We start from the raw sequence: 23792 nt of genomic DNA on the forward strand, positions 1-23792 counted from the left end.
AAATAATAGGTAAACTACGGTGGTAGACAGAAAGATACCAGTGCGTGGCGATGAGATGGGAGGGGGGCTGTAATTGTCTTTTTAAGTCAATTTTGAAGGAGGAACAGATGAAATGTGGCTCATTTACTCTCGGAATGTACAGTCAATGTGTGTACATTTACACAAGGGAAAGGCAGTTGCTTAGAATAAAAACTATTTAGACCCTAACACCATTTCCCCCCTAGAACTGCAGGAGCATCATTGCAGGACCTATATCTATTTTAAGCAATTAGTTTTTTCCTACTAGGCACCACTGTCTTCAGTAAGGATAACAGTTCACTGACTTGGAAACAAAACAAAGGATTACAACAGCAAAACTCAGATTTATGTGGAATGTAGTAAAATGTTTCATTGTGATTCTAAAGGTGACCTTTCTCTGTTTGTCTTAACAGTCACTACAGTTTAAGAACAACTCAAAACCTTGTCATTCTCTCCGCTTTGATAAAATCCACAACAGTTAAAACAAGATTCCGCATCAAAGCGGTTTGAAAAAAGGTGTCTGGCATCATAGCTTAATTCCCTGTAACAACAGAATGTTTGGTTTCCATTTTTTTAGACATCCCGGGATTTGGCTTGCTTCATACAGTTCGAGAATTTGAATATTTATTATGGTACTCAGTACAAACTGAAATACAAGGCACCTACGGATTACTGCTTTGTCTTAAAGGTATGTACAAGAGAAGTCTCTTATGCTAATGTGTGCTCTAACTGCTGCCATATACAGATATGGTAAGGGGCTGATCCTGTAAGGTGCAGAGTGCCTCCTGCAACGTTACTGCACACCCTCAACTGCTAGTCACTTTGGCCCTATTCAGCAACGTACCTTTAGGAATTACTTAACTTTAAGCACATGAGTAGTTGCAGCTGTTACTTCATTTCCCCCAAATCAAATATACTGATCCACTGTAACTTGCTGTAGAAAAAGTAGAATAAATTGAGCAAGAAATGCTTCCCAGTGGTTATTAGGACTGGAATTGCTATTTTCAACAGCCATTGCTTTTTTAGTTTTATTTGTTTAAAAGGAAGACCGTGATAGTGCATTCTCCATAGAAACAAAGAATGGAACAAAAGAATAATAAAGGCACCTCAACTTTTCCTCATTTATGTAGGGCAGTCTTATAATATGCATCCAGATATCCTCCAGTCACACAAGCTGAAAATTGTTCCACTTTACTGCAGTTCTGTAACCATGTGGGAACCAATCCTGTCTGTGTTCTGTGCACATCCAAAATTCCTGCTGAATGACCCACCCTGGGAGCGAGTTACCAGTGACCCAGGGCTGGGGCGGTAGGAGGGTGCAGGTGGGGGGGGGAAAGCCCAGGGCTGGGGTGGGGGGCAGCCAAAAATTTTTTTGCTTGGGACAGCAAAAAACCTAGAGCCGGCCCTGCCTCCCCCCCACCCCAAAATAAACCCAAAACATCATTGAGCCATCTTACCAGATGACTAGATCCAAGCAACAGAACTAGTACCTGACTCCAGAGATTCTCCCCTGCAATATCAGTATGATGAAGTATACCCTGAAAGAAATATTGCTTTTTTATTTTATGATCTCATGTGTCTTTAGGGATGGAAGGGCTCTCAAGAGACGATTAAGGCAAGGAGCAGAGTTTCTTACCATCTTCCTGTGTGTGTGTGTGTGTGTGTGTGTGTAGGACTGCTAAGTGTTTCTGGGAAGGTGGGAATTCTATCAAAGGAGGATGTGTCCTTTTAGTTATAACCTCTTATGTTCGGAGAATCTTTTCTGATAGAACTGTGATGAATTGTGAACGCAGCTTCCCAACTTTTTCCAGTCACTGCAGTGCTGCCTTAAACATGATTTAGCCCTGAGCATAGAGGAAGCTATTCCTTTCAGGGATTATTTTTTTTCCATTTGAACCATCAAGATACCTCAGGAGATAATGAAGCTAAAAGCTAGTTGACCAGTATCTTAGAGGTTTCTCAAGAGCACTTCTCAGTATCTTCTAGTGAAAGAGAGAACATTTTGTTTAGCTTATTCAGAAGTTTCCTGTCAGGAGGATTCAGAAAGAGTCTGAGGTGATGGAACAAATAGCTACTTCCTAATGCCCACTACTATTAGACAGCGACAAGCCCAGCTGGGCTTGACTAACTGAAAGGAGCCCAGGTGGCTAATCAGCATCTACCGGAAAGCTGAAGTCACATTTAGCTGCCTCTATCAATTCCTGAGCCGTAAACTGGAACTAATGTCTTTTGGAACCCTAGGAAGATAGGGTAGGGAAAGGGCTCTGCCTAGGCTTATGGATAGAGTCAGCATGTATCCTCAGACATTTGAGGAACCATAAAGCTTGAAAGATATTTTTCTCCTCTTACCCACTTGGCCTATGCTAGGACATAACTCTCAATAAAATGAGACTAACCACTGGAACAGGCCTTTTACGTGTGAACCAGGAGTCCCATCAGGCCTCCGTTCCTTAAAGGAAAAGTTACACATAAGAAAAATAACACAACCTATTAAAAAATAAAACCTCAGAAGGAAGCGAACCCTTGTAGGAGCTGGACGTCTAAGCATGCAGATAATTCCATCTTGCTGAACTAACCATTACTTAACACAGGCCAAAATTTAAAGGGCACCATCCTTTATCTTAACATCAGACCTTTTCCCTTTTGAGTCAAATGGGGGTATTGCACATTTTAGTTCTAATCCTTGGCTCTCTTTTTATATCAATGGCAGGGTGCTGGTGTTAGCAGTCCCTCTCCAAACAATCTAACAATAATAAAACAGCCTCTGGCCGCCCATGCATATAACAGGACACTAATGGTACGGTCCAAGGAAGCTCTCCTGATCTCCAATACAGACGAGGAAAGGGATGCATAGCCAGCTGGAAAGAAACACTTCATACAAACCTGTATTCAAACAAGGGCTACGTCTACACTACGGGAAGGGGGGGGAATTGATTTCAGATATGCAAATTCAGCTACGGGAATAGCGTAGCTGAATTCGACGTATCTGATCCGACTTACCCCGCTGTGAGGACAGCGGCAAATCGACCACCGCAGCTCCCCTGTCGACGGCGCTTACTCCTACCTGGGCTGGTGGAGTATGTGCGTCGATTCGGGGATCGATTATCGCGTCCCGACGAGACGCGATAAATCGATCCCTGAGAGATTGATTTCTACCCGCCTATCCGGGCAGGTAGTGAAGACAAGCCCAAGGATACTTCTCCTATTGCCATGCAGAGCACGGCAGAAAGAACAAACCCCATAGGAACACAGCTTTCCAAATCACCCGCTTTTGTTGACAGCTCTGGCTACTCAGAAATAAAGGGGAAGCAAAAACTTCTTATTAATGGAGAGATATCCTATCTCCTAGAACTGGAAGGGACCTTGAAAGGTCATCGAGTCCAGCCCCTTGCCTTCACTAGCAGGACCAAGTACTGATTTTGCCCCAGATCCCTAATTGGCCCCCTCAAGGATAGAACTCACAACCCTGGGTTTAGCAGGCCAATGCTCAAACCACTGAGCTATCCCTGCTCAGACTTCTCCAGGAAGTCCATTTTTAGCAACCACTGGAAGAAGTTACCTCTCACATCTGTAGTGAGTGTACAAGCCGAGAGTATCCAGCACTATGTGGGATAGCAGCTATACAATATAAATATAAAGCAGCTGTCCCTGAAATATGGCTCTCCTATTACATTATCTGGGGATTGCATTGGAAACAGCATGTACATCATCATCAACATTCATTTCGTACTGTTAGGTTGAAACTAAGGCTGTCAAGCGATTTGAAAAAAATTAATCACGATTAATCACCCTGTTAAACTATAACAGAATACCAATTATTTAAATATTTTTGGATGTTTTCTACATTTTCAAATATAATTATTTCAATTAGAACACAATACAAAGTGTACAGTGTTCACTTTATATTTATTTTTGATTTCAAATATTTGCACTGTAAAAACCAAAACAAATAGTATTTTTCAATTCACCTCCTACAAGTACTGTAATACAATCTCTTTATCATGAAAGTTGAACTTACAAATGTAGGATTATGTACAAAAAAAGAACTGCATTCAAATCAAAACAATGTAAAACTTCAGAGCCTACAAGTCCACTCAGTCCTATTTCAGCCAATCGTTCAGACAAACAAGTTTGGTTATAATTTGCAGGAGATAAAGCTACCCGCTTCTTGTTTACAATGTCACCTGCAAGTGAGAACAGGCATTCGCATGGCACTGTTGTAACCGTCGTAGCAAGATATTTATGTGCCAGATGCGCTAAAGATTCATATGTCCCTTCATACTTCAACCACCATTCCAGAGGACATGCGTCCATGCGGATGACGGGTTCTGCTCAACGATCCAAAGTAAATTGGACCAATGCGTGTTCATTTTCATCATCTGAGTCAGATGCCACTAGCAAAAGGTTGATTTTCTTTTTTGGTGGTTCAAGTTCTGTAGTTTCTGCATCCGAGTGTGGCTCTATTAAAACTTCTGAAAGCATGCTCCACACCTGGCTCGTCTCTTTCAAATTTTGGATGGCACTTCAGATTCTTAAACCTTGGGTCAAGTACTGTAGCTATTTTTAGAAATCATACATTGGTACCTTCTTTGCGTTTTGTCAAATCTGCTGTGACAGTGTTCTTAAAATGAACATGTGCTGGGTCATCATCTGAGACTGCTATAACATGAAATATATGGCAGAATGCGAATAAAACAGAACAGGAGTCACACAATTCTCCCCCAAGAAGTTCAGTCACAAATTTAATGAATGAATTATTTTTTTAATGAGCATTATCAGCATGAAAGCATGTTCTCTGAAATGTGGCAGAAGCATGAAGGGGCATATGAATGTTTGCATATCTGGCACGTAAATACCTTGCAACGCCAGCTACAAAAGTGCCATGCTAACACCTGTTCTCACTTTCAGGTGACATAAATAAGAAGCAGGCAGCAGTATCTTCCATAAATGTAAACAAACTTGTTGTCTGAGCGATTAGCTGAACAAGAAGTAGCACTGAGTGGACTTGTAGGCTCTAAAGTTGTACGTTGTTTTGTTTTGAGTGCAGTTATGTAACAAAAAAACCCTACATTTGCAAGTTACATTTTCACAATAAAGAGATTGTACTACAGTACTTGTATGAGATGAATTGAAAAATACTATTTCTTTTGTTTATCATTTTTACAGTGCAAATATTTGTAATAAAAAAATATAAAGTGAGCACGGTACACTTTGTATTCTGTGCTGTAATAGAAATCAATATATTTGAAAATGTAGAAAAACATCCAAAATGTATAATAAATTTCAATTGGTATTCTATTGTTTAACAATGCGATTAATCGCGATTGCTTTTTTAAATCACAATTAATTTTTTTAGTTAATCGTGTGAGTTAACTGTGATTAATCAACAGCCCTAGCTGAAACCGTTCCAAAGCCAGAGGAACTCACCTTGGCAAGAAGGGTCAGTTCATCTCCTTGGTGAAATTTTCCATTGTATTTAACAGAAATCTTGAACATTATAGTGTTTATTTTGTGTCTGTGTGAGGGTATTCACCAGTCCTGAAGTCGGTTATCTCATGCCATGATGAAAAATCCTTCAAAGCAGACAAATAGCAAGGTAATCTATATGCAAATTGACTGGTTTAGTCAGTCTGATGTGTCTGAGACTGAGTGAATTTAATTATGGTTTATTGGTGCTGGTTTTGCTTGAGTAATCTGAAGGTAATGGTGCATTATGCTGAATTAATCTAGGATGAAACAAAATGGTTTCCTGGGGATAAACTGAGACAAGGGCATCATCATACTCCATTTCTGCAGCTGGGTACATTTTCCCTTGTAGCCCATTGTAGCTTTCTTGGTATCCTCTGGAGTCTGCCACATCTCTCTCAGATCTCTAATGTTCACAAGAATTTTATAGCCAAATTCTCTGCTCAAGTTGCTTTCCCCCCCCCCCATAATGGAGTTACTCCAGCAGATAGTTTGGTCCACTGCTGGTTCTCTCCTCTTCCACACCTAACATATCCCCTCACAGATGCCTATAAAATATACACTCTGTAGGACACCCTTTAAAAATGTAGAAGTGAGAAGTAAGTGCATTTGAGAGATAAAATGATATGAGAGAGTCCTAGAAAGGAAACCAAAAGGATACAGAACAAGAGAGCATTTTTGCCTCTTCATGTGAAACAATTCAATCCTTTAGCATCAACATTTCAGGTGAGTATTTAAATTAAAATCAGGCCTCCACCAGTAACCTGAAGAAAGCAAATGTAAAAAGATAGCTTATTTATTAATAAGCTGTTTCAGAGATTGTAGGGAAACAGGGCCCTGCTCTGAAGAGCTCACAGTCTAAGTAAGTGTGTAAGTTTTTGCAGGATTGGTGCCTACACAACATAGAGACAGGGTGAGGGAAGGGATATAATAAATGCTTTTTCTTTTCTTTGAAGAGGTATTCTCTTTAGTTAACAGTAACTATCAATTTAAAAAAAAAATAGTTAAACCAAAAGTATTGCTTCAGTCACTAGGGAAGTGTAGGTCAGAAGCAGAATTACCTTATGGCGATGCAGTCGTTTTAGATAAGCAGATTCTCTGCACATTTTAGGTAAATCAGGCAAGCCTCCAAGTTGGCATTCTGGTTGCAGGGAATATGTGGAGTCAGGATGTAACTGAATTTGGAAGCAATTAGCCACACTTTTACCTCAGTTTTCTGGGTGTCCAACTTGATACTTTGGGGTTGATTTTCCAAAGTGTTGAGCACCCACTATTCCCATTGATTTCAATTGTAGTAGATGCTCAGCATTTCTGAAAACCACTCCTCAAGGGATCTCAAAATGGGCACCTAAAAAACAAGAAGGTACCCAAAAATCAATAGGCCAAAAATGCCAGAAGTGGCTAACTCCAAAGCCATCGGTTTGTGGATGAGTGCTCCGTTTCATAGACAGTAACACCTCCCAGAAGCTGTAGGTAAATAACTAGCTTTACACATTTTTGGGCAAGGGAGTCAATGAGATACCTGAATATCTATCGTTTACTTTTCATTTTCATGGTTGGAAGAAAGTGAAGAAAGATAATGTGTTGTTGAGAGATTTTTTCTTTCTCTCTCTCTCTCTCTTTCACACCCCCCCCCCCAGAAACCGCATCTTTCAGCTCCTATTTCACTGTAGGCTTTCAGTGTGTTCTATCTTGTTTTCTTTAGGTTTACTTTATACTTTAAATTCATCTGTGCACAACGTTTTTGGTTTTGTTTGGCTTCTTGAAAAATAAGGTCTTTATAGTCAAGTGTTTCCTTATTCTTTATCTATATAAATAATGCTTGGGAGGGACACAGTGTGTTACATATCAGAGGGGTAGCCGTGTTAGTCTGAATCTGTAAAAAGCAACAGAGGGTCCTGTGGCACCTTTGAGACTAACAGAAGTCTCTTCTGTTAGTCTCAAAGGTGCCACAGGACCCTCTGTTGCTTTTTAGTGTGTTACATGACACTTGGAAAGAAGCCAGAGGGTTGGAGTGGAGAGGGCCTGGGTTCTATTCCTGACCCTTTTACTGGTTTTCTGGGTGACCTTTGGCAAGTCCCTCAAAGGCCTAATTTTCAGAGGGGCTGAGAACCTGCAGCTCTTTCTGATTTCATGTGGCATTTCAACACTTCTGAAAATCAGGCGCTTAGCCAATATGTGCTTCAGTTTCCCCATCTGTAAAATGGTGATAATACTACCTGCCCACCTTTATTAAGCACTGTGAGATCTATGCTATAGAAATATAGTGCACTGAAATGTAATAAAATCTGTTATAGATTATTTTTCAGGCCCTATAGGGTTTCTGTGGCTTTTAACATAAAGTCTGAACTCCCTTTCTGCTTCTTTGGAGTTTGCTTGGATGTTACCACTTTTCACTGGAGCCATGGCATCTGAGGAGCTGCTTTTTGAATTGTCTTCCTTTATAATTCACTTGATTGCTGGATGTTTCCAAGGAAAAGGGAAATAAACCTCTTCAGAGAAGAAAGATGTTTTTGCTTTGCCATCTGATCATTGCAGTGAGCTTTCCCGAACAAAGTGTGCACTGAGCCTGGAGGTGTGTGTGCTGGGTAATGCTGTGAGGCATTCTTGAGGCTGAGTCCCTCTCCGTTCTCTTGAACAGTATGGCTCTTCATCACCCCGAAACTACGGCAATGCTTAGCTGGCACAGTCATGCTACTTCCTTTTCAGCGTTGTTGATTCCAGTGAGCAAGCTTCTCCCAATGTTTGTCCAAGTTATTTGGGTTAATTACAGATTTCCTTTCAGGAAGTTCTTCTAAGTGATATTAAATGTGGTATTTGAAAAACTGAGGGAGACTCACAGGATCGTCGAACTGCTGTTCATTCTGGTGGGAAGAGAGGACCCTCTCTCTCAGCGTATGTGCAGTGTGCCCGGCCATTTGGTAGCATCATCATCCGCCAGTGCTATAAAACCATTGAAAAGTATTTGATGCCATCTGCTGGACTGAATAGAATATTACAAGTCAGACCAAAAGTTCCGTGATATCTTGTGAAAGGAGCATCAAGAGTTGAAATTAGCCATATGTCCATTCTAGTCCCCTGTATGAGAGGGGCTCTGGTCTGGAGATGTTCTTCACACCAGGAAACTGAATTGGACCTTGGATGTTCTGAGTTGGAGTTTTCCAGGATAAAAAACCAACAGTGCACTTGGATAGAAGCAGTGAAATAAGCCAGTGATAGTGTCCTTGTAACCCTTCTGTCAGCAGTTGTCAGCAGCAAAAATGGCCAGGTTCAAATATCTAGGGGTTCCTCCTAGAATTAACCAATACTACCACAAGCTTGAACTCCTACCCAGAAACCTCTGTGCACCCTTAACTGGCAATACTTCCCCTCTGACATGCACCAAATTTGTGTATAAAACAAAGAAAACGTTATTAGGGGAAAGGAATACAGCCTTAATTTTGGGAAACACAACAACATACTGTAAGTCATTCATATGTTTATATGAGTAGTAGGTAAAACTCTCCCATACAGTCTCTTTGGCAGTAATCCCTTGCCTCAGTTTCCCCACCTGCTGATGTGAATAGCCAATGGACATATGTCCCTTTAACACCTCACGTTCTCATTGGTGCACCCCATGTATCCCACCCACTCATGGGTTTGGGGTTTTTTTGGGTCAGTGGTTAGTCAGGCAGGCTCATCTCTGGCCCCAAGGAGGAAGTACTGCCTTAGTACTACCTCTGCATCATATCTTATCAGGGTGCAGGTCCTCGGACTCCGAACCCAGCAATAGAGAGTGCTGCTCTAGAGGTGCTATGTAGGTGACAGACCTAGGTCCTTACCAGAGTTAACTCAGTTCTATCATTGCACTATGGAAGAGGCTCAGTGACAAAGGACCCTTGAGCACAGTTCCGGCCACAAGAGATTTACTTCTCACAAGGTAGGAACCCCATGTAACTAGCTGTACTGCCCAGCTGTGCAATAGTTTGGGTTATGGCAACTCCTCTCAGGGCATATTAAGTACAGTTTTATGCCCTTTTGTCACACAATAGGATGACATTTAATTCCCCCCTACATCCAGCACTTTAATTAATTTTAACCAAAACAACCAAAGTTCACACTGGGAGGGCGGATAACAAACATGCAAATAAGGTCTGCTCATCCTGTCTCATCTCCTTGTTCACCAATAGATGGTAGCAGAAATCTCCTGCCCTAGAGTTTCAGAGCTGCCCAGGTTTACATCCTACCAGGGCCAGCTCCAGGGTTTTGGCCGCCCCAAGCTGCCAAACAAACAAACAAACAAACAAAAAAAGCCGCGATTGCGATCTGCGGTGGCAATTCAGCGGGAGGTCCTTCGCTCCGAACAGGAGCGAGGGACCATCCGCTGACTTGCCGCCGAACAGCTGGATGTGCTTCCCCTCTCCGAAGTGGCCGCCCCAAGCACCTGCTTGGTAAGCTGGTGCCTGGAGCTGGCCCTGCATCCTACTGTACTGTAGCATTGGAGGCTAGTTCCTTCAAAATCTAAAATCAGTAAGTGCAATTTTCAGGGAAGCAATCTGACTGAAATTTGTAGCAGACTCTGAACTGTAGAGATATGTCAGTGTTGAGCAGTAGCAGTAAGGGTTCCAGAACTACTTCAAAAAAATCAAAGGATTTAAGTGCCCTGGAAAAAGTGGTTACTTTTGGTGGTATTGCATTATGTATAATCCTACAGCTACAATAGGATGGGATTTTGCAGCAGTGTTGGTGAGAGGTACAAAGGATAAAGGGGCATAGAACAAAAACTTGGAGGAATAGCGCTAGACAAGACTCACAGGAAGACAATGAGTCTAAAGACAAAAATCAGTTTCAGCTGAAGGTGTGTGCTTATCCAAATTGAATATGCTCTTTAGAAATTATAATCACATTGCACTTTCATGTTGGATGTGTTACAGATTGCAACAGACTTCCTCTGTTTACACATTGAACGCTAGGCACTGAACCATGACATTTCTAGACTTTATTGACCTGTAGGTCACATTTTAGCTTTCTAAAACTCCGGTATTTACATTGCAGACCTCTCTTACAACCAGTTACATTTGTTATAAGCAAATGCTACAAATGTTAATCCCTATGTACTGAAGTTTGTGATTTCATTTTTTACACACTGATAATTGTCATCTTCATGTTACCATCTCTAGAAAGTCAGTGTTCCCATTGCAATCATCATATGGGCGTTGACTTTTTTACATTTTGCCTGATATATGTAGGTTTCTAACTGCAAGAATTATTCATTCCAGCATCCCCAGATTCAAAAGGAGTCACAATATATCAAGTATTTATGCTGTGATGACCAGTGGACTCTACAGCAGTGGGTAACAGGAATCAGAATTGCCAAGGTGAGAATGAAGACAATTTTCTCCCCCTCCCACTCCCTCAACTAACCGGCTGTCATTGAGGCTCACTGCATGCAGTCAGTGTACAATAAGTGGCTTGATTCTAGCTTTGGTATCTGCCACTGTTTCTTGCTGTGGGATGACACCAAATAGACATCCCCCAGGCTTCCCCTCTGCCCCTTTACAAAGTGCTTTGAAGCATACAGTGCTGTAGTATTATTTTAAGCACTTACTTGCATTGAGTGGATCCTAGGGCAGAATCCCATTGAAATCAATCGACTCTATACAGGTGTAGGGATTCTCTCTGGCATGTCCCAGTACAGATACAGGCTCAGTATTTGTAGAAATAGCTGCTTTCTAACAAAATTTGGGAAAGGGTTCAAAAAAATGCAGCTCACAGCAAATGTGTTTGGACATGCAGACAGTTGTGTTGACTCTGCTCCAGGATTAAAGGTGCGCTTTATTTCCCCAGTATGGCAAGACACTGTATGATAACTACAAACGTGCAGTACAGAGGGCCAGTTTGGCCTCTGGATGGGCAAACCTGGCGACTGTGAAACCAGCTGTCACCGCAGGATCATCCTTGACAGGTATCTACACTGTTTGACATGATTAAACCTTAGGCAAGAATGCTGAGGATTTTCCGTCCCATGAGTTTAGTAATAAGACTTTATGTTCTGGCTCACAATTGTAACCCATAGCTATGGGATACTGCTACAGGAAATAAGTTCACATCTTTGAACATAAGTAACCCAGTGCAGAATAGTGTTAACGTGGGGGGAGGAATAGCTCAGTGGTTTGAGCATTGGCCTGCTAAAGCCAGGGTTGTGAGTTCAATCCTCGAGGGGGCCACTTAGGGATCTAGGGCAAAAATCTTTCTGGCAATTGGTCCTGCTTTGAGCAGGGGATTGGACTAGATGACCTCCTGAGGTCCCTTCCAACCCTAATATTCTATGCATTCTTGGCACATTTAATAGAATGCTTTTTTGGTGGCTTCCATGTACGGGTTCCCCTTCACTAGGCCCCAGAGTCTTTAGCAAACTCATCTTCACTACAGCACAGTCACAAGGGGACAGCATAGAGGTAATTTCTAACTTTACATACAGTAGATCTGTTGCTTTTCTGTTGCCCATTTATCACTGTAGAGCAGCGTTTCCCAAATTGTGGGGGGCTTAGGGGATCATGAAAGGGTACAAAGGGTCACAAGACATTAAAAGTGTGTGTGGGGGGGGCAGTTTGGAGAGAAAATGCAAGAAAGCCAGGATTTGTTCCAGTTGCAGTAGCTCCTGTCCTGGGGGGCTGGCTGGGCTCAGCTTCCCATGCTGGGCATTGTGATCCCATGCACCAAGGACGAGGTCACAATGCAACTCAGATTTGGCCTGGCTGCCCTGCTGTCAAAGAGGCAGGGCCCTGTGTACCAGGGGCCAGATCGCAATGCCTCAAGTGGGGAGAATTGAGCTAGCTGTCTCCATGGGCCAGGTGCTACTGCTGCAGGGTGTGTGTGTGCGTGTGTGTGTGTGGGGGTGTCTCACTCTGCAACTCACACATACACGGACCTGCCACCCCTTAGTGGCAGCACCCAACCACTCTCCCTCGTGGACTTCCCACTCCCCACCCCCGTCTTTGTGCTTTTAATTTCCCCCAAAATACCCAAACCAAAGCAAAAAACCGAACAAGTCACACCTCTGACTCCTGGGGATCTCATTGACAGAGGTGAGCCCAAAGGTGGGGGGCGCAGCCTGAGGAAGGTTGCTGAAGACGCATAACAGGGTATGACAATAATAGTAACCTGCACTACTGTTTTTACTTCACACATTTGAAATATATTTTAGTTGTTACGAAAAGTGTTCTGGGCCCCCTTTGAAATAAATAAGATACACAATGCTTTTAAAACCAGTTAAAATCAAATTGAACAAATTGTCCCCAGCCCACCAAAATTGTCACTTTCCACATTCCCCCATCACAACACTAAATAAATAAATAAAATCATCCCACTCCAGAATTCTCCAGATACCTACCCCAGGCCTTCCCTCCCCTCGTCCCAAATGCTTGGTGGGAGCAGCATGCCTGGAAAAGTTAAGGTTCCTGGGGACCAGCGAAGGGCCTGAGTTCCAAAGTCAAGGGGCACTCCCTGCCAGCTGCTCCATTTCAGAAATGCGGGACAGCTGCTGGTGTAGGGGTGGCGGGTTGACTCGGATTTGATGTTCTGATGGGGAGTACATTGAAGGCAACAGAACAATGACTGACTTCAGTGGGTTTCCACACAAGTGCAGGAATCCATGCTAGCAGATCCCAAAACAGGAGTAGGGCTTACTTTAGCATATGCACCTCTATGGTTTTGACCATTGACAAGAATCCAGGCATAGGTCCTCAAGGAATCATGGAGCAGGTCCTCAAGGAATCAATTATGAAACACTTAGAGGAGAGGAAAGTGATCAGGAACAGTCAGCATGGATTCACCAAGAGGAAGTCGTGCCTGACTAACCTAATTGCCTTCTATGATGAGATAACTGGCTCTGTAGATGAGGGGAAAGCAGTGGATGTGTTATTCCTTGACTTTAGCAAAGCTTTTGATACGGTCTCCCACAGTATTCCTGCCGCCAAGTTAAAGAAGTATGGGCTGGATGAATGGACTATAAGGTGGATAGAAAGCTGGCTAGATCATCGGACTCAACGGGTAGTGATCAATGGCTCCGTGTCTAGTTGGCAGCCGGTTTCAAGCGGAGTGCCCCAAGGGTCGGTCCTGTGGCCGGTTTTATTTAATATCTTTATTAATGATCTGGAGGATGGTGTGGACTGCACTCTCAGCAAGTTTGCAGATGACACTAAACTAGGAGGCGTGGTAGATACACTAGAGGGTAGGGATCGGATACAGAGGGACCTAGACAAATTAGAGGATTGGGCCAAAAAAAACCTGATGAGGCACTTAGGACAGAAGAATCCCATGCACTGCTACAGACTAGGGACCGAATGGCTAGGTAGCAGTTCTGCAGAAAAGGACCTAGGGGTCACAGTGGACGAGAAGCTGGATATGAGTCAACAGTGTGCTCTTGTTGCCAAGAAGGCTAATGGCATTTTGGGCTGTATAAGTAGGGGCATTGCCAGCAGATCGAGGAATGTGATCGTTCCCCTTTATTCGACATTGGTGAGGCCTCATCTGGAATACTGTGTCCATTTTTGGGCCCCACATTACAAGAAGGATGTGGAAAAATTGGAAAGAGTCCAGCGGAGGGGAAGAAAAATGATTAGGGGGCTGGAGCACATGACTTATGAGGAGAGGCTGAGGGAACTGGGATTGTTTAGTCTCCAGAAGAGAAGAATGAGGGGGGATTTGATAGCAGCCTTCAACTACCTGAAGGGGGGTTCCAAAGAGGATGGAGCTTGGCTGTTCTCAGTGGTGGCAGATGACAGAACAAGGAGCAATGGTCTCAAGTTGCAGTGGGGGAGGTCCAGGTTGGATATTAGGAAACACTATTTCATTAGGAAGGTGGTGAAGCACTGGAATGCGTTACCTAGGGAGGTGGTGGAGTCTCCTTCCTTGGAGGTTTTTAAGGCCCGGCTTGACAAAGCCCTGGCTGGGATGATTTAGTTGGGGATTGGTCCTGCTTTGAGCAGGGGGTTGGACTAGATGACCTCCTGTGGTCCCTTCCAACCCTGATATTTTATGATTCTATAGGTCATAATAGGTGATCACACAAAACACTGCGTGTCTCTCATAGCAGGATAGCCATCTTCTAGAGCAGTGGTTTTCAAACTGCGGGTTGTAAGCAAGTACTGGGTTGCGGAATGTAAGGCACAGGATCGCGGTGGCTCTGGTCAGCTCCACCACCTGGGCCGTTAAAAGTCCCATCAGCAATGCTGCCCGGCTAAGGCACGCTAGTTCTTACCTGTTCTGACACCGTGCTGCGCCACCGAAGCAACCAGCAGCAGATCTGGCTCCTAGGCGGAGGGGCCACAAGGCTCCACGTGCTGCCCCCACCCTGAGCACTGGCTCCGCACTCCCATTGGCCAGGAACCAGCCAATGGGAGCGGGGGGGAGGGGGGTCGGTGCCTGCAGGCAAGAGCCTCACGGAACCACTTGCGCACCTCCACCTAGGAGCAAGACCTGCTGCTGGCCACTTCCGGGGCACAGCACTGTTCGCGGTGCCAGGGCAGGCAGGAAGCCTGCCTTAGTACCCCCACTGCGCCACTGACTGGGAGCCGCCCAAGGTAAGCCCACGCCCCAACCCCGTGCCCCAATCCCCAGCCCTGAGTCCCCCCCAAACCTGGAGCCCCTTTCTGCACCCCAAACCCCTCATCCCTGGCCCCACCTGAGCCTGCACCCCCAGTCCAGGGCCCTGACCCCCTTCCGCACCCAACCCCCTGCCCCAGCCCTAAACCCTTCCTGTACCCCAAACTCCTCATCCCCAGCCCCACTCCAGAGCCTGCACCCCCCTCCCACACCCTGAACCCCTCATTCCTGGCCCCACCCCACAGCCCTCACCCCTGTGCCCCAACCCTCTGCCCCAGCCCTGAGCCCCTCCCACACCCCAAACCACTCATCCCCAGCTCCACTGGGTCATGGGCATCAACAATTTTCTTCAACTGGGTCACCAGAAATAAAGTTTGAAAACCACGGTTCTAGACTATACATGGAACCTGGGTATGTGTGAGGGGGAGAAGCTTTGATAATTTTAAATTATGACTTCAGTGGGAGCTGGGGGTACTCAGGGATTTTAAATAATGGGAGGGGTTTTTTATATTTATATGGATGTGTGTGTGCAAATTATATACACAAACAGACACACACAATGGAATGCAATCAAAATATAAATGACCTACAGTGGTGATACAGATTAATTTCATATATGATAACATGTTCAAATATAGAATAGAAGCAGGAAAAGCCAACACTTCCACTGCCTATTAATCTGAAAGAATGGCTCATATTAAATGGCTATGTACCTGTTGAAAGATCTTATTAACTGATATCACTGTAGACTTATCTATTGAGGGTTATTAGCATTCTAGTGCAGGCAGGTTATTGGGACCATACATACACTCTGCTAGCATCTATCACGCTAGCCAAACATAAAATACAGCAAATTAGATGTGGCCAGAATTTAGCCGCCCCCCCCCCCACTTCCTTTTTATCATATGGAATGTCTAACAATGAGCCACTGCTGGCTGACATTCTAAAATGGGGCTGAGTATTTTTTCAAATTGCCATTCACAATATTGGTTGGAATTAATAGGAGCAATCTACAATCCTGCACTAACATGGGAGGGAGTTTTGTTTAATCAGCCTCAATAACAGCTGAAGCATTGCTCAGATGGCAGGTGGAGCTTCCTGTTCTCACATCTCATTTGTAGCAATGTATGGTGATTGGAACATTGTGGCCAACATTTGTGGTATCTGTAAACACCCAAACTGTAGAGTCTGTGGTTTTTTTTAAGGGTCTTTTGTGCCAAAGTAATCTTATGCAATATGTTGTTTTCATCTCTGTCTTGCTACATTAATCTTCAGATGGTTGAAAACACAGTATATAATTTTGCCAGCACATGAGGGTGTTCAAAAGACCAAGGCTGCCGCTGTTCCCTAAATGTAACTGTGCAAGAGGCCTGTTGCTATACAGGACATTTTGTATTCTATTTTGGACAAAAATTTGCCAATTTAAAAAACTGTTGATAATTTTGTTTGAACATTGGAAAGACTATAAAACAAAATTAGAGAGTGAAGGCAGCATGGAATTACTCTGGATTTTCACTGATGTAACGGAGCATGCTTTGGGTGGCTGTCCTTGTGTATAGCGGGTTGGGGATCAAGTGCCAAATGGTGCCCTCAAGTCTTGTGCCATTTGGAAAATAGAGACAGAGCCATTAATGCCAGGAGGCATTGGCAGCAGGTTTCCATTTAGCTATTCCCTGACTTCCTGATTATATCATTTTGCCAGATAGGTCCACTGTGTGGAGAGGGCCAGGATACAGTGCCCCACATCTATCCACCCTTTCCCCTTCTAGGTTCAGCAGGACTGGAGATTAGAACATTTTTGACCAGACTAACCCAAAAGCTCCCACTGTTTGTGAATTGTTCTTCAGGGCCATTCACAGAAAGACTTCACACACCAAGTAGGAAAAATGTGGCCCCGGCTAAGCAGCTGGATTATGGATCCCAGCTGGTCCACCAATCTCTCTGCAGAGTGCTTGCACCCACTGACTTGTGCCTAGTGGCCCACATGACTGATTGCATCAGCTTATGGAAGTTCCTTGTTGAATTTCTAACCAATATTGAATATAGTGCCCATAATCTAGGGTTACCATACGTCCTCTTTTTCCCGGACATGTCCGGCTTTTCGGCAGTCAAACCCCCGTCCGGGGGGAATTGCCAAAAAGCAGAACATGTCCGGGAAAATGGCGGCTCTGTTTAAGAGCCCGGCTGCCTGAACGCTACCGGCTTCGGGCAGCCCCGTGCCTGGAGACCCTGCGCCGCCGGAGCCCGGGAGGGGAAGTGCCCGGCTGGGGGCGCAGGGTCTGGAGGCACGGGGCTGCCCGAAGCCGGTAGCTCTCGGGCAGCCCGGCTCTTAAATAGAGCCGCGGGGACTGGAGCCTCCAGCCGCCGGGGCTGTGTGTAACTGACACAGTGTCAGTTACACAGAGCCCCAGCCGCTGGAGGCTCTGTTTAAGAGCCGGGCTGCCCCAGCGCTACCGGCTTCGGGCAGCCCGGTGCCTGGAGACCCTGCGCCCCCAGCCGGGCACTTCCCCTCCCGGGCTCCGGCGGCGCAGGGTCTCCAGGCACGGGGCTGCCCGAAGCCGGTAGCGTTCAGGCAGCCGGGCTCTTAAACAGAGCCTCCAGCGGCTGGGGCTCTGTGTAACTGACACTGTGTCAGTTACACACAGCCCCGGCGGCTGGAGGCTCCAGTCCCCGCGGCTCTATTTAAGAGCCGGGCTGCCCGAGCGCTACCGGCTTCGGGCAGCCCCGTGCCTACAGACCCTGCGCTGCCAGCTCCCGGGAGGGGAAGTGCCCGGCTGGGGGCGCAGGGTCCGGAGGCACGGGGCTGCCCGAAGCCGGTAGCGCTTGGGCAGCCCAGCTCTTAAACAGAGCGGCGGCGGCTGGAGCCTCCAGACCCGGGGGCTCTGTGTAACTGACCCAGTGTCAGTTACACAGAGACAAAGAGGAGAAAAGCCTCCAGCCCCTGGGGCTCTGTGTAACTGACCCAGTGTCAGTTACACAGCGCCAAAGAGGAGAAAAGCCTCCAGCCGCAGGGGCTCTGTGTAACTGACACAGTGTCAGTTACACAGAGCCCCAGCCGCTGGAGGCTCTGTTTAAGAACTGGGCTGCCCGAGAGCTACCGGCTTCGGGCAGCCCCCTTGCCTCCGGACCCTGCGCCCCCAGCCGGGCTCTTCCCCTCCCGGGCTCCGGCGGCGCAGGGTCTGGAGGCACGGGGGCTGCCCAAAGCCGGTAGCGCTGGGGCAGTCCGGCTCTTAAACAGAGCCTAAGAGGAGCAGAGCCTCCAGCTGTGGAGGCTCTGCTCCTCTTCGGCTCTGTGTAACTTATACAGTGTATAAGAGTAACTTATACAGTGTTACGCAGAGCCGCCGGAGCCCTGGAGGGGAAGTGCCCGGCTGGGGGCACAGGGTCCGGAGGCAAGGGGGCTGCCCAAAGCCCGAGCGCTACCGGCTTCACGGTTTGCTGGGCAGCCTCCAGACCCTGCGCCCCCGGCTGGGTGCTTCCCCTCCCGGGCACCAGCTGCGCTGGGGAAGCGCCGGCTGGGGGCGCAGGGTCTGGGGGCTGCCCGGGAAACCGTGATGCTGGTAGCACTGGGGCAGCCCTTTCCCCCTGGCTGGGAGTGGGAGGGAGGAGGGGGCGGAGTTAGGGTGGGGGAAGGGGCGGAGTTGGGGCGGGGCTAGGGGTGGGGAAATGGGCGGGGCCATGGCCCGTGGAGGGTCCTCTTTTTTTATTTATGAGATATGGTAACCCTACCATAATCAGCATGGCACTTGGAATTAAGTAGATTTATTTCAATGAATACATAACAAGCACATAAAAAGCATACATAAAAATACCATAGGCCAAGTTCTACTCTGACTTGCATCATGTGGAGGCTTAGTGAAGTCAATGGCACAGCAGAGTTTGGTCTTGCTTCTCTGTTTGTTAAAGTTGTGTGATCTGTAAATCTTCTAATCAAGTCACTTACTGTTAATACTTGGAACTTTGCACATCATATTCATAGCACCTATTTGCTAAATGGACAAGTGCAGCAAATTTATTTGCAAACGCCAGAACTAAAAACATCTGTGCTCAGACATGTATTGCAGGATATTCAATACTCATTAAAACCCTGATCCAAGAAGCACTTGAACACAATTAGTCTCACTGACTAGTCCTGTGGCTAAAGTGACACACATTTAACTGCTTTGGTGGACTAGGTCTTAAATTGGCTGTTAGATAAATTATGGCCAGCTAGTTACATGGTTTCAGTTAGGAAGGAAATCACAGTTCAGTGCTTTCTGATGCAGAAATAAGTATCATAGAGCAGGGGTTCTCAACCTTTTTCTTTCTGAGGCCCCCCACCAACATGCTATAAAAAGTTCACGGCCCACCTTTGCCACAACTGTTTTTCTACATATAAAAGCCATGGCCGGTGTTAGAGGGTAGCAAGCAGGGCAGTTGCATGGGGCCCCACACCACAGGGGTCCCCGTGAAGCTAAGCTGCTCAGGCTTCGGCTTCAGCCCCAGGTAGCAGGGCTCAGGCCCTGGGCTTCAGCCCCGCATAGCAGGACTTTGGCTTCTGCCCTGGGCCCCAGCTAGACTAATACTGGCCCTGCTTGGCAGACCCCCTGAAACCTGCTTTTGGCCCCCCAGGGGGCCCTGGACCCCTGGTTGAGAACCACAGTCATGTAGACATTCTAGAAGTTTTAGGGCCTGCAAATCCACAACTACATTTAACTTCAATGGGAGCACCTCTGAGAAGCACATCCTTATTTTCCATTCAGTTTTCTGTGCCTTACATTGTTAGAGAATCTGCTGTAGTATTTTAATGTAAATGTGGCCTCAGCAACATATTCTATTTCTTTTCCAAACCTATCGAGTGGATAGAAACTGGCTATCAACAAGTTTAGGCTTGAAATTAGACAAAGGTTTCTAACCATCAGAGGAGTGAAGTTCTGGAACAGCCTTCCAAGGGAAGCAGTGAGGGGTAAAAAAAAAAATCTAACTGGCTTCAAGACTAAGCTTGATACATTTATGGAGGGGATAATATGATGAGATTGCCTACAATGGCAAATAGCCAGTGTGTGACTGCTAGCAGCAAATATCTCCAACTGCTGGAGATGGGACACTAGATGGGGAGGGCTCTGAGTTACTACAGAGAATTCTTTCCCAGGTGTCTGGCTGGTGGGTATTGCCTCCATGCTCAGGGTCTAACTAATTCCCATATTTGGGGGTGGGAAGGAATTTTCCCCTAAGGTCAGACTGACAGAGACCCCGGGATTTTTTTGCCTTCCTCTGCAGAGTGGGGCATGGGTCACTTGCAGGTTTAAATTAGTGTAAATGGTGAATTCTCTGTAACTTGAAGACTTTAAATCATGATTTGAGGACTTCAGTAACTCAGCCAGAGGTTAGGGGTCTATTACAGGAGTGAGTGGCTGAGGTTTTGTGGCCTGCAATATGCAGGAGATCAGACTAGATGATCATGATAAACTCTAAGGCCAGAAGGGACTATCACCTTGGATCGGAGTACCTGTGACACTCAAGCTATCATACTTTGTTTTGTAACCATGCAATAGCAGTGACTGACGTTTCTTGCGATGTAACCACAGGATATGGAAATTGTAGATTATATCTTATTTCTTCAACTGAAAATATAATCCATAAAGATGCTATAACTCTGAAAGGCCTTTCTTCCATCTTCATTGGGTTTCAGCATAGTAAATTACACTAAGAAAACTAGACCATCTATTGAGGTTCAGAAATTTATGCATCAGATATCAAGGAGGTATGTCTACTTCTTTCACATGTTGCAGTTTCCAAAGGCCCCACACTAAACTGGAGAGTTCGTTTAATCCATACTAGACTATATAGTTTGTTTTCTAGTAACCACAAGCTCTATTTTGTCATCATTCGGTTTGGCAACACTGACATTTATACACAGTCCCTTACACAACACTGACAGCATGCAAAACTCTTCCATGGTTTTAGTTTAACCAGCTAGCAAGCATTTACTACTACTCTGCAGCATATTCGGTTTCACAAGCCTCCCATAACTCCCTGCTAGAGAAAATACAAAGATTCAGAGCTGTGAACTAAGTTAATAATGAAAAGTAGGGTTGTCAAGCGATTAAAAAAATGTATTGCGTGATTAATCGCGGTGTTAAACAACAATAGAAATACCATTTTAAATATTTTTGGATGTTTACTACATTTTCAAATGTATTAATTTCAATTACAACGCAGAATACAAAGTCTACAGTGTTCACTTTAGATTTATTTTTAATTACAAATATTTGCACTGTAAAAAACAAAATTGTATTTTTCAATTCACCTCATAAGTACTGTAGTGCAATTTCTTTATCATGAAAATTGAACTTACAAATGTAGAATTATGTACAAAAACAACTGCATTCAAAAATGAAACAATGTAAAACTTTAGAGCCTAGAAGTCCACTCAGTCCCTACTTCTTGGTCAGCCAATCACTCAGACAAACAAGGTTGGTTACAATTTGCAGGAGATAATGCTGCCTGCTTCTTGTTTACAATGTCACCTGAAAATGAGAACAGGCATTCGCATGGCACTGTTGTAGTTGGCGTTGCAAGATATTTACGTGCCAGATGCTCTAAAGATTCATATGTCCCTTCATGCTTCAACGACCATTCCAGAGGACATGCTTCCATGCTGATGATGGGTTCTGCTTGATAACAATCCAAAGCAGTGCGGACTGACACATGTTCATTTTCATCACCTGAGTCAGATGCCACAAGCAGAAGGTTGATTTTCTTTTTTGGTGGTTTGGATTCTGTAGTTTCCGCATCAAAGTGTTGCTTTTCTAAAAGCATTCTCCACACCTCGTCCCTCTCAGATTTTGGACGGCACTTCAGATTCTTAAACCTTGGGTCAAGTGCTGTAGCTATTTTTAGAAATCTCACATTGGTACCTTCTTTGCGTTTTGTCAAATCTGCTGTGAAAGTGTTCTTAAAATGAACATGTGCTGGGTCATCATCCGAGACTGCTAGAACTTGAAATATATGGCAGAATGCAGGTAAAACAGAGCAGGAGACATACAGTTCTCCCCTAAGGGAGTTCAGTCACAAATTTAATTAATGCATTAATTTTTTAACAAGCATCATCAGCATGGAAGCATGTCCTCTGGAATGGTGACCGCAGCATGGAAGGGTCATACGAATGTTTAGCATATCTGGCATGTAAATACCTTGCAACGCCGGCTACAAAAATGCCATGCGAATGCCTGTTCTCACTTTCAGGTGACATTGTAAATAAGAAGCAGGCAGCAGTATCTCCCGTCAATGTAAACAAACTTGTTTGTCTTAGCAATTGGCAGAATAAGAAGTAGGACTGAGTGGACTTGTAGGCACTAAAGTTTTACAGTTTTGTTTTTGAGTGCAATTATGTAACCAAAAAAAATCTGCATTTGTAAGTTACACTTTCACAATAAAGGAATTGCACTTCAGTACTTGTATGAGGTGAATTGAAAAATACTATTTTTGTTTATCATTTTTACAGTGCATATATTTGTAATCAAAAGTAATAATATAAAGTGAGCACTGTACACTGTATTCCATGCACTTTGTATTCTGTGTTGTAATTGAAATCAATATTGAAAATGTAGAAAAACATCCAAAACTATTTAATAAATTTCAATTGGTATTCTATGGTTATAAGTGCAATCAATCGCAATTAAAAAAATTAATTGCGATTACATTTTTTAATTAACTGTGATTAATTAACAGCTAATGACAACTAATGAAAAGGGATGACCCCATCCATAATATCCTAAGACCTCAAATCTGACAGCCTTATCCATATAGAATCATTATACTTTTGTCTCTAAACTTAAGCAGACTCCATTAAAAAAAATCCAGGAAAAAATTTATTGTTGTCCAGTTAAATTCTCAGACTAAACAGTACTAAAAGCATTAGCAAAATGTTACACTGTAATTAAGAATTTAACCAATGAAAGGTCAGAAAATATCATCCTTAACTCTACCCACTTGCCACCCTGGCTTAACCTGAAGCCCAAAGACACAACTTCTTCCCTAGTTCTATGCCATCCTAACTCCCCATCCCCCCCCTTTCCACCAGTCAAATCCAGAGACCCTCATGCCTCCATCACCTTTTGAGACACTGATAATTCCACTCTGATAATCTTTGCAATACTGTTTCCTTTAGGATTGCCAGTTGAACTTAAAGGTAAAATTTGTATGGTCATTGATTTGACTTTATGGTTTCACTTGTTTGTTTTTCATAGCAAGTCAATCAGAACTGAATAAAAAAGTGGAAAACAAGCAAAAGGCAATGTTGTAACTCTGCATGGTCCTTTTTGATGCAGTAAAATCCATGACAGTTCAATTACTGTCTGAGAATTCTACTTTTGGTACCCTGTTGGAAAATGAACAGATTTCTTAGTTCTTATTTTTCATTGCTTGAGTTCTGGTAATTCTGCACATTCAATATACCTGTGTTCTCCTTCCTCTTTTTGAGACATAACAGGTACTGTTCAAGCAAATGGACAGATTCTCAAGAGCATACCACCTGCCAGCTTGGAGGCCCAGAAACACACTGAGATGACAAAGGTACAAACCAGAGGTTTCTCTTGGGGCACTACAGCTAAGTTTTGCTAGGGTTACCATATTTAAAAAATACAAAAAGAGGACACTCCACGGGGCCCTGGCCCCGCCCCTTTCCCAACCCCGGCCCCGCCCCAACTCCGCCCATTCCCTGCCCATTCCCCAAAGTCCCC

At 44.6% G+C, this 23792-nt stretch overlaps 1 protein-coding gene across 1 annotated transcript in view; it reads left to right on the forward strand.

Moving 5' to 3' along the window:
• APBB1IP (amyloid beta precursor protein binding family B member 1 interacting protein) overlaps positions 1 to 23792 on the forward strand; it is a 107116-nt gene that overhangs the window by 78246 nt on the left and 5078 nt on the right. The window contains exons 10-13 of the mRNA XM_054017026.1: positions 596 to 706; positions 10743 to 10841; positions 11311 to 11428; positions 23534 to 23625. Of these exons, the coding sequence (XP_053873001.1) occupies positions 596 to 706; positions 10743 to 10841; positions 11311 to 11428; positions 23534 to 23625 (420 nt within the window). The remainder of the gene's footprint in view (positions 1 to 595; positions 707 to 10742; positions 10842 to 11310; positions 11429 to 23533; positions 23626 to 23792) is intronic.

This window comes from Malaclemys terrapin, chromosome 2 (genome assembly GCF_027887155.1).
Source record: "Malaclemys terrapin pileata isolate rMalTer1 chromosome 2, rMalTer1.hap1, whole genome shotgun sequence".
NCBI classification, from domain to species: domain Eukaryota; kingdom Metazoa; phylum Chordata; order Testudines; family Emydidae; genus Malaclemys; species Malaclemys terrapin.